Below are 14,768 nucleotides of genomic sequence, written 5' to 3'. Positions count from 1 at the left end.
CAGTTTACTGGTGTATTGTAAATGTTCATCTCATTAAATTTAAATGAAAAAAATCAACTAAAAAAGAGTGGATGACGTTGTCTGCGACGCTACCATTCTATACACGAAAGAATGTTTTATTTATTTCCATGGCCGCACCAAATGTCACAGTTAACGTCAGTTTCGCGATAAGAAAAAAAAGTTCGCTTGGAAGAAATCGTGACGTTTGCCGATGATCATTTTATTTGCGTGTTTGGAATAGAAAATCGGGACCGAAACTGCATAGAGGAACAGTTTGCCACTACAAAACATTATTACATGTCCGCCGGCTGGACATAAACTGTCTAGCTGAAGGACTGGCACTATTTTAATCAGGTTCCCGTACGTGGTTGTTTTGAAACTAAGCTATGGATCGCGGCAAATCTGGGCCGGGTATTCGGGCGACCAAGAAGCAACAGCTAAGCCATCCGCAGGCGGAGTTGTATGCTCTCGGTTCCAAATCGTCTGTTGGTGGTTCACGTGGTGACGATGCCAAATCTCGGGTCGTTGTCGGTGGTGTGGTATCGGACCGCAAACGGGAAGCGTCTTCCTCGTTGGCGCTGGGTAGCGGTGGAGGTCCAACCGCGTCGAAGAAAATGAAGCTTTCAGCTGTAGCGAGTGGTTCGATAGGAGGTGGTAGCAGCGCCGGGTTGGGCGGCGTATCCGGTGTCGGTACGAGTAAGATCTCCTCCGGCGGAGACAGCTCTAGCTCGAGCAGTATTCTCGAGTACTGGGAACAGTGTGCGATGGAGTGTGAATCAGTAGACCTGGCCGCGACCGTACTTTCGGCCATTGAGCAACAAGACAGCGACAGCGTCGTGGGATATATTTGCGGTGCAATCAAACTGCTCATATCGCCGAAATCGAAATCTGAATCAGTTTTATCACTATCGCTGCTGTATCTGGCCCGTTTGCGGCCACATTTGTTCTGTAACGAGACGATCACGTCGGCATTGATCGCTGTGCTGAAGCGAGATAGCGGTGGGAATGCATTCAAGGGCCGCAACAATCCAACGATGCATATTCTTGCGTGCAATCTGCTCGCCCGAGGATACAGCGATAAAAAGCAGTGGCCAGAAAGTTTCATCCGGACGTACATTGATGATGCGATCAATGATCGTGTGTGGGTGGATTACGAGGAGTGTGCCCCGTTTACCGATAATATTGTGGCAGCTTTCGGCACTAAAATACCACCCAAGTGGATGCTACAGCCGGAGCTGAGTACACTTAATCCAACGACGCGTGACGGCACACTGCCCGACGAGGAACACTCAACGGACAGCGGGATGTTTGGTGATGCATTGGGCAAAGATCCGGATGCAAATCCACCCCGATTTGGGCATATGCGTGAGCAGCTCGAGCGTATGGTGGTGGACGCGATGAAGGATCAACTTAACCGTCGACAAGGGCCGGACTGTTCGACGAAGAATTTGCTGCGATATATCTCACTAACGTCCGGCATGCTGGAGGTACGCGCTTATATTGTTCCGCGGCTAGAAATATGGATCCACAACGGGAAGTTGATTAAGTCGGTACAGGAACTGTTAACCTTCCTGTGCTACAACGTGACGGGCCAGAGTCCAAAAGAGCACGAGGTGCTCTCCAACTTGGCCAAGGTGCGATTGAAATCGAAACCACTGATTAACATCTTCATGATCGGGTTGAAGGAGATGATCAACTGCCAGCCGGAAATACTAACCCCGCTATTAAAGTATGTCGTGCAGAATGAACTCTCCAATGCGCGTAACCCCAACAACATGGGCATGCTGGCGATGATGTTCCAGACGAAGCCGACCGAATCGGCCGCCAACCTGGCGGAGATCTATCAGGAATTTTTACTACAGCGTGAAGATGTGCTGCGCACGTTGCGATTCTTCCTTCGCGAGTTGGTAAAGATGCTGCGCTACGACATCAACCTGACCGTGTTCTGCAAGGTGCTGCTCCAAAACCGGACGGATCTTACGCCGCAGATTGCTAGCTCAGAATTTCGCGATCGTATCTTCCACTCAATCGTCGATCTCGTGTGTCTGTGCATGTTCCTGTCCGTGTCGCCGCAAATACGCGAAGCAAACGTTTCCATCCGCAGTGGTCGCGAAACGAAAAGTTCCACCGCATTGAGTGCGTTCTATCAGCAGCAGTCGATCATACAGGATCAGGCACTCGCCTGGATGAAGGATGTCGTACCGAGGGTATACAAACCGATTGCTGCTAGCGATTATAAGGCGGCACTGCACAAGCTGCTGCTTTTAGATTCTCCTGAGGCGTACGCCAAAGGGGATCAGTGGCCACCGGAGCCGGAACGAGCTCCACTTCTTCGAATGGTGTCCGAGATTCCGTTGCAAGAGAGCCTCATGCTGTGCATACTGTTGATTGGTATTGAGAAGGAGATTCCCTTCTCGATACAGGATACAATGGAGATTACGGAGCAGCTGGTTCGAAGGGCTGGGTCCCTGCGGCACATGGACTACCCACCGCTGGAGATCACCGATCTGAAGATTATCGAGCTGCTGTTCAAGATGTCCGAATATCACCATCCGGATAATATCGTTCTTCCGACGGACTATGAGCCGCCCAATCTCGCCATCTCATCCCTGTACTGGAAAACGTGGATCATTTTGCTGCTCATCTCGGCCCACAATCCCTCCTCGTTCGGATCGTTCTGCTGGGAACAGTATCCGATGCTCCGGTTGCTGATGGAGATGTGCATTACGAATCAGATTGGACCGCCGAAACCATGCGAAGAAGAGCTCTCAGTAGCAGCCCTCGAGAAAGCCCAGATATTGGAGTTTGAGAACCATCTTGCCTCGAACCCGATTACGGAACAGAACAGTTTGCTTCTCTCCCAGCTGATATTGATGGATCCGCGTGGAGTAGCACGTCGACCACCGAATCCGGTCCTAGATCAGATACAGCAACTTAACGTTAGTCACCGGTTGGGGCATCTGTTGTGTCGCAGCCGCAAGCCGGACCTGCTGCTTGAGATCATCCAGCGGCAGGGAACGTCACAATCGATGCCGTGGCTGGCGGATTTGGTGCAAAACTCCGAGGGTGACTTCAACCACCTGCCGGTTCAGTGTTTGTGTGAGTTTCTGCTTGCCAATTCCGGCTCGGTCATTGTTGAAGCGAGCCGTGAAGCGGAACTGCTGCTGTACTTGCAGCGTGTACTGCAGGACGAAACGGGCGAGCATCAGATGATGATCGGAGAGGTGCTGGAGTATTTCCTTCGTCGGTTGTCATCGTTCTCGAGTGCCTCCCGACAGGCAGCTATTCGCGGATTGAAGCTATTGCTGAAAGTGTTCCAAGAGGAGTACGACCCTGGTGCCACCGTTCCGATAGAGGCTAACAATGGCGACTGGTTGTTACGCTATCTGCCCATGATACCACACTTCCCGTACGTGAGACCGAGCGTGATCGTACAGCTGCGCGCTGCCTGCCAGGTGGAGAACATTCCCGAGCTGGTGATGGTATACATCCAGTTCGTAGCGGCACATAGCGCAATAGATGGCGAAGAAGCAATGCTGGAACATGTGATGGACATGTCGCATCTGATTGTTGAACGTACCACCGTGTTTGCGAACATTATCCCCACGCTAGCAGATCCGAGCGAACAGCGCATCCAGACGCTCAACTGTTTGTTTGTCATGTTTAATAACTTCCTGATCAAGCTACGCGATGCGAAGGTTATACCACATGCGTTCACCGAATATCCCGACCTGTTGCTGGTGCAATTCGCCGACGAAAGCCAATGTCACATCCATCTCAACATCATCCAGGCCTTCGTGATACTGCTCACACATTCGTCGTTCATTTCGGTGGCGGGACAAATATTGGACTACTGGTTCCCGGAAGGTTCACCGCCTCCGCAAGCATTCACGGTGGATGGTTCGGAACCGGTGTGCATTCTGCCCGACTGGCTGAAGTTGAAGATGATTCGCAGCAGCGTTGAACGGCTTGTGGATGCCGCGCTGCAAGGGCTGACACCGGATCAAATTGTACTGTTTGTGCAGAACTTCGGCACCCCGGTCAGCTCGATGTCGAAACTGTTGGCCCTGCTCGATCGTGCCGTGATCGTGCAGTACGAGGCGGTAAATGCCGCCATTCTGAACAAGAGCTATCTCGCACAGCTAATAGAGATACAACGGGCACGCGGTGCCAAGAATGGACACATTTCGGTTAAGGCGCTAGATTTACTGCCACAACAGTTGGCTACCGCTTCCGGGGAGCAAAAGATGGTGATCGATGAAGAAAAGGAAGCGAAACCGCTGGTAGCATCCGCAGAAGGGAGCGTAATGGAGCCGTACCGAATTGAGCTGTTGCCATCGACTTCTGGCGCTGATCTGCGCCGTTCTGTGTCTTCCGATGCAAGGACTGCATCCGGCTCGAAGACGAAGGAGATCGAGGAAGCAATCGAGCTGGTGCTTACCTGCCCATTGAAGCTAAACCGCACCGCCATGGGCAAGTACCGGAAGCTTATTCAACGGCTGATGAACTCATCGTCAAAGTCACAGGAATATGCCGCTAACAAGTCGATCTCGTACCTGGGCCGTTTGCTAAAGAGTCCCCAAGGTCAGGGTTTGATAAAGGGATTGGTGCAGAACTCGCAAGTTGTATGCTTCTTTCGGGCGTTGTTTGAAACGCCAATCGAAAAGTTTGAAAATCTCAACTATATGTTGCATGTGCTGGATGAGGTTATTCGTTGTATTAATCCGACGTCGAATACCGTCCTGTTGGAGGTGTTGGTCAGCAAGCGGACGCAGATGATACGTCACGCCCAGAAAGAGGCGGGTGGTATGGCGAATGGGTCAAATGGGAAGCAAGAATCAACGGTCAGCACCTCTGGTGGTACGTTTGGCGGTGAATTGCTGCAGGTACTCTCGACTACCAGAACTGCCGATGTGGAAAAGAAAGGAATGCAACAGCTGTGGCGCACAAGCCGGGAAACACTGATCAGTGTCGCAGCCACCATGCTGAAAGGAAACGGTAGCAGACCAGAAGGGATGGAAGTGAAAAGCGAACCTGAGTGTAACAAATGTGGGCTGCTGGTCGATTGGGTGGCCGACGCAGACTCGGAGCTGATTCGGGTCAACAAGGAGCTGCAAATGGAGCTATTATTTAGTCGAAGCTTGTCGAATTCGCGCCCATATCTGCTGTCGCTGATGTCACATCAGGCGAGCTGGGCTACACTGTACCAGACGGTGGACTTACTGATGGGATCGTTCAATCCCGCGTACGATCCCGCCTCGGTGTTAGATTTCATCGATACGCTAACGCGCAATCCGCGCCTTTGGCAGGGACGGGACAAAGCCGTACCGAAGCACGAACAGATCGAGTATATCGTAACGCTGAACGTGGCGCAATCTTGTACCTTCATCGATTACATACTGGCGGAGGAAAACGGTGCGGCAGGGCCAGTTCGTCGTTTGAGTCAGCGCGTGAAGCTACTGTTACAGTGTTTACCGGGCAAATTTTCCATGCTGCTGGGTATGGTGATGTACGTGCAGGGCTGTGAGCGTCGCGCGAATGCGGCCGACTTTGCTTCCGCGGCCAGAAAATTTCTGCAACAGCTGTATCTGAACCTACCGCCCATGAAGTTTATCCTGCCGAGCGTCTGTACGGAACTATACCAGGCCGATATGCGCAACGAGCCCGGTGGATGTGTGGCGGACAAGTTCACGTACTACATCATTACGACGATCGCGTGTCTGAACAATCCGCGCGACTTTCAAACCATGTCCGCAGAAATGGAGCTAATTGTGCGGAAGCTTGCCGCATCGCATCCAACGCTACTGCTGCGACAGTTGTCCGTACTGTCCGCACTGCTACAGGGTCGTGCCCACATGGATCTGCACGTGCTGCGTTCGGAGTATCACTTCCATCTGTTCCACCAGGTGATGGGCATACTGGAGCTGTTGGCACCGCTCGTATATCACGATTGCTATCGTGCAGGGCTGCAGAACGGGCTGGATTGTTTTTTCCAGCTGCTGAAGCATCACGGTACATTTAAGGAAAGCTACACACTGATCTACCGCTTTGTCGAGTTTCTGCAAGCATACATCGGGGCAAATCCGGCCACGGCCATTGCCTTCATAGAGCAGTACGGTGACGTGTTGATCGATCTTTCCCATCAGCACTTTGATTTGCACGCGCTGCAGCAACTGGTGCAAGGTCTGTCAATGTTACGCCACACGGGCACATTCGCTCGGAAGCAATCCGTTGGTATTCTGGCCGATTTGGACCTGCTGGCAGCAAGCGCAGCATCGTACGTCGGAAGGGATGCTCAGCGCGCCATCAACGATAGCACCGTTGGTGATAAACTGGGCGATTCTGGCCGTGCAGCAGTGGGGCTGATGCTGGCACCGGCCATTAAGAATGATATTCTACCGAACCACTGGACCGAGCTCGTCGCGGTGCTACGATCCAGAGACATCGATGAAGTTTCTGTCCCGTTAATGGAATTGGACGCACTGTCCGTTAAGCGACCGGCACTGCTCGAAGACATCTTTGACGATGTGATCCGGTTCGTGCAACACCCGTCGCCTACAATCCGACAAATGGCGCATAATCTGGTGACGCGTTGGTTGAAGCAGAGCCCGGGCAGCGTTGATACGAATGGGACGGCATTGACTGCATTTGTACAGTGTCTTAACCATGAGGACGTTGCAGTGGTGCACAGTGCGCTGGACAAGACGACGGAGTACACGCTGTGTCTGCAGGAACACACGCCACAAATATTGAAGGCTGTCTTCGAGCTGGGCATCGGAAGCCGGATCAACACGTACAATGCGCTACGGCGTTGTGTTCAGGCACTGAAGAAGCAGCATGCCTGTTAAACTATTTGAAGGGATAGGAATTAATGTAGCACAGACATATTAGAGTAAGGTCATATAGAATGTAAAATAATCTATTCTTACCGTAACAAAAACTCACCATAGACCATAGTCTACCCATCAACGACGGATCAGAAGATGATGAGAAAAATCGTATTTCTGTCGTAGCGATTTGTCGTTTTTATATGTAAATAATTTATTCGTAATTTTCGACTGGACGATATACGGGTATCCAAACTAATGCCTACAAAACAAACGGAATTTAATTCTTGGTTGAACATAGAATCAGATTGACTGTGTCGGGATAGTGTTATAGCCTAAATAATTATTGCTGCTGCATACACACAGTGAAGCAGTGTGTTAGGGTTTGCCTAACGATCCGCATCCGCATGGACCGAAGGATTTCGGTGAAAGGAATTTTTGACGTTGATACCACAGATACGATACGATTGAAAACACAGTCTATCCGTTATGAGATTTGAGATTAAAACAAAATGATAATTTCGATACATTTCTCGGTACGATAGCGAAGACGCACAACAAAGCTGAGATAAGTGGCGAACGCCTTCGTTTTGTTGGTTGCCTAATTTCCCTTCTGACATGAGTATTGCAACCAGAATACTTCTATGGTGGCCAGCATTAAGAGCGAAAGGATACGCTTTACGCTTTTCGATGGCGATTCGTATTGATATTAATATTGTCCGTGCTGACACCCTTGACGTCGATGCCCAGTTCGTCATCGGGCGTGCTAAGCCAATCGCTTCCATTGCTCTCCGAACGCTGCATCAATCGTTGGGAGGAACTCGATTCACTGTTGCTGTTGTTCGACGAACGCTGTCGACTAGCTTGCGTCTTGGTACCGCGTGACGTCGCCGGAACGGCATCCGTTTTGAGTGAAATTAAATTCTCGTAGCTTGGAGTTTTGCTGAGCGTTAGATTAAGCGCCTTCGTTGAAGGGAACTGGTTGAAAATGTTGATCTCCTTCGGTGGTGCGCCTTCATTCGGTGTTTCGACGAGCTTCTCCACCTTCGGCCTAACGATACTGATGCCACTGTCCAGTGCACCGTACTTTGCATTGCCGATCGTACCACTGCCGGAAGGTTTCGACTGTCCACCGCTACCGTACAGCTGTGATACACCGGTCCCCGTCCCAGTCGCACTGTAGTACAGGCCGCTCTGGTAGCATTGGCTCGCGAGCAGATTCGTTCCGCCTTCCTGCGACACCAGGAATTCACGCTCCGATCCGCTAATGTTCATATCACAGGTTCTACTGCTTCCCGGGGCCAGATCATACACGGCACGGCCCCTAAAGCGACGGCTTAGCGAGCTACCCACCTCACCCAGATGCTCGGACACGTCCTGCCGTACGTCGGACAGATCGAGCATGGTCAAAAACCCATAGTACCAGGGTTGGGATGTTCCGTTGACGCCACCCCCACCAGCACCACCCGCGCTGCTTCCGTTGATGCTACCTCGCGCGATCAGACCTACTGGAATGTTGAGCACGTACGGATGATGCGAAAAGCTGTAGTGGTGGGCCAGTGCGGCCAAAAACATTTCAATGCAGATGAGAAAGTTTTGCAGCTTGGTCGACAGTTCTAGCTGCGATTCGAACTCCGACGTGTTGCTGTCGAAGATGTCCTTTATGATGCCATAATACACTAGGAAGTAGATGATCACACTTTGACTGTTGAAGCCAGAAAGAGAGTGTTGAGAGAGGTTAGTGAAATTGTTAAACTTAAACTAAATTATCTTAATTGGTAACGCTGATACGTACAAGAATGAAAAGAAAATGACTGCTTTTATGCAGAAAAATTTTGGCAACGGTTTCATCGCCCGCAGCTCATTGCGGGTAGCTCGATAGAACAGTGCCAGACAGTACATTGCGATCGATTGGGAGCAATTGTTGATGAATACAAGGTACGGAAATGCCACCGATGCTTGGAACTGACCCTCACCGTAAACGTGATTCAGTTGGCAGATGCTGTGTATAAATGAGAGATCAATATTAAATGAGTTTAGCAGAACTTAGCGCTAGTGTGATTTGCCGTTCCTTACCATGCAATGACTGTGGTTAGCGGCCGTACGACCGTGTACTGCAGTATACCGTGCTTGCAGTTATGCACAAACTCCCGGCCCATCTGCCACGTCGAAAGACAGCAGCAGGGAATGAAGTGATGCGTTTGCGTGTTGAACTCTAGAGCCCGCTCCAGGTCCATCTCCAGGTTGAGATAGTTTAGTAGATACTTCATGAAGTTGTAAATGACGTACGCTTCGTAACACTCGCGTATACTGTCCATGTATATCGATTTGCTCGGGTAGATCAGGCAGAGCAGCTACGAATTAAACAAAAGCAAGCATTGAAAAAAGGATCATCACGAAAATAAGAAGCAATCGGCGTACATACCGCATTTAGTGCGTAGATCGGTACCATCCACAGGATTCTGAAACGATAACGCGTTATGAAAAAAACTTAATTGGAATGGCTTCCAGATGATAAGCACACTCGAAATGCTGTGAAGATTTATGTTACATTATCGAAGATCAAGAAAAGTCCGAGCGTTGAGGCATGATAACGCCGATCGCTGGCGGCCTTTCTTCCTGAACACATATGAGCGATGATTCATTGAGAATCGATCGAATGACAAAAACTTGCTTGTGGTTTTTTGAATTGAAATTCTTATCAAAAGTTGATAATGCATATGGACTAAAGCAAGAAAATCAAAAGGTTTTCAATTTTCCTGCTAAAATCTGAAAGACATAACATAGCAGTTAAGCATGTTCACGATGTTACGAGACTTTTCGGCTTGTTCTATTGCTCCATTCTTAGCTCCAAATCCGTCCGTTTCTACATTCATATGTTATTTTCCACGGTTCAGTGGATCGATTGAAGTCGAAAAGTCTGTAGTTACTACGCAGGCATACACGGTGACCTGGTTTTTATTGCAGCCAGCAAGTGTGAGTTTACATTTGTTTAGCTTCTAATCGCATAGCACTTAACAGTACTATCGTTGGCTCTGCTCTCTGTGCAGATTGGTAGAAAGAAGACGTAAACACCATGACTCATGGCATTTAATGTGTTTGATAAGACGCAAAGAAAACTTCCTACAAGGTTTTCCGCAATTTGATAGGGATTTAACAGCCATCTTTTTGCGGGTGTGATGAATTTGCCGTGGAGCATCTCGTACCTGATGATATGCCGCTGCAGCTGGGGCTGCGTGTAGTGAATGGTGTGCTGTGCGATCTGCCATATCGAGATCGGTATGGCGCACAGTACAAACAGACCACCGATCAGGATGAGCTGTCCCTTGCGCGTGAAGCCATCCTTTACCGAATCCGCGATCAGCAGCGGGACGACAATAATGACAAACAGTACGTACAGCACTACCAGCAGTGGCCGTAACCAGACTCGCCAATGTATGCACATTCTGCTTCCGTGCTGGCCTATTTTTTCTTTGCTGACCTGCACCGCACAGGTTTCTTTCTTTGCACAACACAAACGGACCACTAGGCCGTACACATCCTTTCAAGAAACAATTCAACTACTCGCTCGGTAGAGAGTTTGCTGATTGGTTACAGTTTTATCGTTCGTTTTTCGTGTTTTAGATGGTTCTCCCTTTATTTTCATTACCACCGAGGGGAGAAATCCAACTCTACGGCACCACACGCAGTCATTTTCACGTAGTTTCACTTCTGAGACGGATTTTCTCTATCCGCAAACACATAGCCTTGTCGCGTGTCGAATTACACGCAGTCGAATGTGATATAATTCGATTAGCTCACAGTCGTGTAGATAACAACAGTTTTGTCGTGATGTTATTGTTTACAAAATAATGCAACTTTTTCACTGCGACGTCGAGTGAATTGAGAATTCGTAGAAATTTAAAGCCCAATCTGCTGCGCTTGACAGCTGCCAAACGCAACCTGTCAAAGGGCTTCGCTTGCTCTGTTTGGTAAACAAAACATTGCGTAGTTCGTTTCCCCTGTGCAACATCCAGCTGTGCATTTCATCACTTTGGAAATTGGTCATTTTTACGGATTTTTTCGCATTAAAATTTTTTAAAATGTTGATTCGTAATGTTGAGGTCGAAAAGCAGGCCTGCATGCACGTTAATTGGTACGATCTGTTTCGGAAAGACACGATCAAATCTTGCATCATTCCCGTGCCAGAAGATGTGTTGGCTTACCTGCGGCAAGATATGCTTATCCTGCCGAAGGAGTGTACCAACTTTACCGACGTGAGCACCGGTGAAGGATTCCAAACCACGCACTATAATGCGTTCGACGACGAGTTTGGTGAAAGCGACAGTGAGGCAGAGGAACCTGAAGAAGAGCAGCCCGCATTTACGGCATTCTCGCAAACACTCACGGATGCCATTGCGAGTCTTGGAGGAACGGCATTTTTAAAAACTGATTGGCACTGCCCCAAAGATGCACAGTGGATAACGCTGGGACAATCGCTGTGTGTGCGCGACATTACCGATGTGTATCAGTTGCTGAAAGCGTCCAGCTTTTGCAAGGAAGACTTCCGCGAGCGTTCCACTGTAAATGACAGTGGGTATCATATCGTGTTGAAGAAGTGGCGAGACATTCATCCTGGGTCGGAGTTTCGATGCTTTGTGCGTAATCGATCACTGATGGCGATCTCACCGCGACATTGGCCATCGTACCATGAGCATATAGCGCGTGAACGAACCGACATTGTGACGGATATTGTGTCACTGTTCAAAGAGAAGATTAAGAATACTTTCCCTATGAATGATTGTAAGTGTGTAATGCATCGCATAAGGCTTGATAATAGTTATTCGCTCTTTTCCACAGATGTTTTCGACGTTTACCGTCCTGCGAAGGATAAAGTCATCATCTTGGACTTTTCGCTCTACGGAAAGGGACATTCCGATAGCCTGGCGTTCGATTATGACCAGCTGGAACATGAGTCACTGGTAATAACAAATGAAGAAGAGGATGATCCAGAATTCCGTTACCTGCCGAACGATTGCGGCATACAGCCCATCAAGCGCAACGTGTACGGATTTCCCCAAGATTTCAGAAACTTCTTTCAAGGTGCCGCTTCATCAGACGCATCCACCGGGGGAGAGTTCAGTGCCGAGGGTGACAGTAACAATTTGGTGAACCGATTGATTGAGCAGTGCAATCTGCAACAACTTCACGATAATGAAGAGGACCAACCTTAATGTCCTAAAAATGTGTACATCTATGCGCTGAACAGATACTAGACCATAAAATAACTTGTACGTGAACAGTTCATTCTGTAATTTTAAGCCTTACGGTTAGTATAATTCATTCTCGAGTATTTACAAGGAGTTTAGTCGCTCTTTAGTTCTGACCGTAACACCGCAGTTTTGTTGTTGTTTCACTTAATGTCTCGTTAACTTCTCTCTCCTTCGCTGGCGGTGCTTCCGTCGTTCGTCAGCACATGCTCGTTTCATAAAGTGCATACATAGTTGCTACCCTTAACGTAAATGTAGGCCACAGTTGTCTTAACGTTTGCCGCTAAAAGAGATCCATGTCATCGCACGTAATATCGAGACAGTCCTCTTGGTAGCTGGCCAAACTACGCATCGGTGTCGGACCGTCCGGCAACAGTCGGCACGTGTCCTCTGGACAGGCGTCCGAGTCTTTGTCCGTATCGTTCGTGTGTAGCAACGCTTTGTCCGGACTGGTTGTTACGTTTACGTGGATGTTGCGTGACTCGTAGTCGGAACCACCTTCGAAGTTTTCCTCTCCCACCGGAGATGGTGGTGGATTTGAAACTGTTTGGATGGAAAATGGAAGAAATGTGTTTTTACAATAGGGAAAAGATATACGGAGCTGCTTGTCTACAATTCACTCACGAGTGCTGTGTGTTTCCGCCTTCAAGTGGGACATAATCGGTATCGATGGTAGTTCCGTATCGTTAGCCGCTTGGCGGTTAAGCGTTTTCTTTAGTTCTTCCACCTTCTTATCTCGGTTTAAATGTTTCGTTAGTTTCCATTCTTTCTGTTTCGCCTTTTTGTCCTCTTGGAAGATGGTCTTTTTAATCTCCTGGTCTACCTCCTCGCAATGTTTCAGGAGAAACAGGAACACTCCACCCGGTGTGCGTCGTCGCCAGCCTTTCTGTGGTGGAATAAAACCGAATTCAATATAAGTGTGGTGATCACTGCTTAATAAGGTGATTAAATCTACCATAACTAGCATTCCTCCATCGGCTTCGATTTTCTGAGTTTCTTTGAAGAGTTTCGTAGGTATCTCCTTGCCAAGTGCTTCAACTACACGCACTGAAAAATCCCAAAATAACCCTTCATTATGTTAATGATATGAAGAATATTACCAAGCTCGACCCTTACCCATTAGATCGGTGTGCGTTTCGCACAGTTTGCCGGCCAGCTCGATGCCGAACGATTCATTGGAACAGTTCTCCTCCACATTCAGATCCGGTATGTGCCTGCAATCGAATCTAGGGCGTAATTTACGTTCATATTGTACGGACTTAACTTAATTCCCTTTTACCAGCGGTGCTCATTTCATACCCCAACACATTGTGTGCAGAAAAGCGTGAAACATACCTTGGAGCGTTCTGTGCACAGTCGTCACTGTTACTGTCGGTGCTGTTATTCCGCTTGCCAATTCGATCCTTTACACTGCCTCGCCGTTCTTGGGGTTCCGGCTCAGGATAGGAGCTATGAGACGTTCGCATGCGTTTACCACCACCAGCATATCCGTCCGAATCGTCCGAGTTCGATTGACGGCGTTTTAGCCGTTCGAATGCGTTGCCACTCTGCAACCGTGACCGAAGCTTATAATCGTACGATTCGACGTCTCGATTACGCATTCCGTTCGCGGTCACATCGCAACCCCGCATCGTTTCCATCAGTGTGTCCTCCTGGAGACTTTCCGTCCATATGTTATATTTGTTCGGTCGGCCAGTAGTAGCAGCACGATGCGCGGGGTTTGGTTTGCCAGCAACGACGCTCTTCGGATGGGCATTCAGCGTTCGCTGATGCCCTGCTCGTGACGGTTGACCTAGCATTCGTTTGGAATAGCTGCCAGAGCCAAGCCGTATGTTGCCACCACTTTCATCAGAGCTACCGTCCGTGTCACTTTTATCCTGCTGAAGTTCATCGTCGTCATGCTCGTCGGAGACGATGTCCATTTGTCTCGGCAGACTAACAGAGACCGATGCAAACTCGCTCTTCGCCAGGTCCGGCCGTGCAAGGGGAGTGTACCCATCGCTATCACTATCGGACAACTAAATCGGCGACGATTGGAGCAGTAGGGAAATCGTTAAGTTTGGTTAAGGAACAAGGATTTTGAGAAAACAATGCATTACTTCTCCTTCTTCCAGGTCGTCTTTTGGACTCGGCAAATTCAGCGTCTCGTGTTCCATCATTTGTGCTCCCTTCTGTGAAAAAGCTATTCCCACGGCACGAGTACAACGGGTGGGGATTTAGTAGGCAACAAACGGCCTAGAAATACGCCATAAGTGCGTAATTTAAGCGTAAATTCGCGTTCGCTTTTACAAGAAAAATGTATCACCGAAATAATCAAACTGTCGCGGGTTTGGCGCTTGGTTGACGTTTCTTTGACGGCTGCCAGTACGCCGATTTGATTGAAAACGGTATCGCTATGGGAAAGTTTCTCCTAGATGAAATGTTTCACATTTGAACGCCAAAGCAGATTCTTTGAATGCATCGTTGATTTTAAATATTTCTTCTGCTGGGCATTTCGTAAAAATTGGTTCACAGTTTGACTTTATCATCCAACATTCCGTTTAGGACAAGCGTTTTGAACTTCGACATGCAATTAAAAAAATTGGAATTTTGCTCCGGATAGGTGTTAGCGCCTGAGCCCGGAGAAAACTGAGAAGGACAGCAAAGCATAGCGTTGAAATATAAATTGGCAACAATTAGAAACCCCGAGGAA

At 48.7% G+C, this 14,768-nt stretch overlaps 4 protein-coding genes across 5 annotated transcripts; 2 read left to right on the top strand and 2 right to left on the bottom strand.

Moving 5' to 3' along the window:
* The first annotated feature begins 386 nt into the window (after window positions 1–386).
* LOC128303237 (integrator complex subunit 1) lies at window positions 387–6,934 on the top strand. Its single transcript, XM_053040121.1, has one exon. It carries the CDS (start codon window positions 387–389, stop codon window positions 6,846–6,848), a length of 6,462 nt encoding a protein of 2,153 aa, XP_052896081.1. The 3' UTR covers window positions 6,849–6,934.
* Window positions 6,935–7,310: 376 nt separating this feature from the next.
* On the bottom strand, window positions 7,311–10,469 carry LOC128303242 (transmembrane protein 184C). The gene is made up of 5 exons (XM_053040128.1): window positions 10,034–10,469; window positions 9,253–9,289; window positions 8,904–9,181; window positions 8,623–8,829; window positions 7,311–8,532 (listed from the first exon to the last, which is right to left on the bottom strand). The coding sequence occupies exons 1-5, from the start codon at window positions 10,270–10,272 to the stop codon at window positions 7,506–7,508; spliced, it is 1,788 nt and encodes a 595-aa protein (XP_052896088.1). The 5' UTR covers window positions 10,273–10,469; the 3' UTR covers window positions 7,311–7,505.
* A 373-nt stretch (window positions 10,470–10,842) lies between these two features.
* LOC128303251 (cell division cycle protein 123 homolog) lies at window positions 10,843–12,118 on the top strand. The gene is made up of 2 exons (XM_053040145.1): window positions 10,843–11,609; window positions 11,667–12,118. The coding sequence occupies exons 1-2, from the start codon at window positions 10,910–10,912 to the stop codon at window positions 12,038–12,040; spliced, it is 1,074 nt and encodes a 357-aa protein (XP_052896105.1). The 5' UTR covers window positions 10,843–10,909; the 3' UTR covers window positions 12,041–12,118.
* LOC128303245 (phosphorylated adapter RNA export protein) lies at window positions 12,098–14,389 on the bottom strand. 2 transcript variants are annotated; one of them, XM_053040135.1, is made up of 6 exons: window positions 14,176–14,389; window positions 13,412–14,094; window positions 13,193–13,302; window positions 13,032–13,123; window positions 12,701–12,962; window positions 12,098–12,619 (listed from the first exon to the last, which is right to left on the bottom strand). In XM_053040135.1, exons 1-6 carry the CDS (start codon window positions 14,233–14,235, stop codon window positions 12,360–12,362), a joined length of 1,467 nt encoding a protein of 488 aa, XP_052896095.1. In that variant the 5' UTR covers window positions 14,236–14,389; the 3' UTR covers window positions 12,098–12,359. The 2 variants fall into 2 exon arrangements, with proteins under 2 accessions (XP_052896095.1, XP_052896096.1); XM_053040136.1 differs by having other exon boundaries at window positions 13,193–13,290.
* Between the last annotated feature and the right edge of the window lie 379 nt (window positions 14,390–14,768).

The sequence above is a fragment of the Anopheles moucheti genome, chromosome 3, assembly GCF_943734755.1.
Source record: "Anopheles moucheti chromosome 3, idAnoMoucSN_F20_07, whole genome shotgun sequence".
Taxonomy (NCBI): Eukaryota; Metazoa; Arthropoda; class Insecta; order Diptera; family Culicidae; genus Anopheles; species Anopheles moucheti.
Note: the sequence above shows the minus strand (reverse complement) of the source record. Positions and strands in the feature narration are given on the sequence as shown.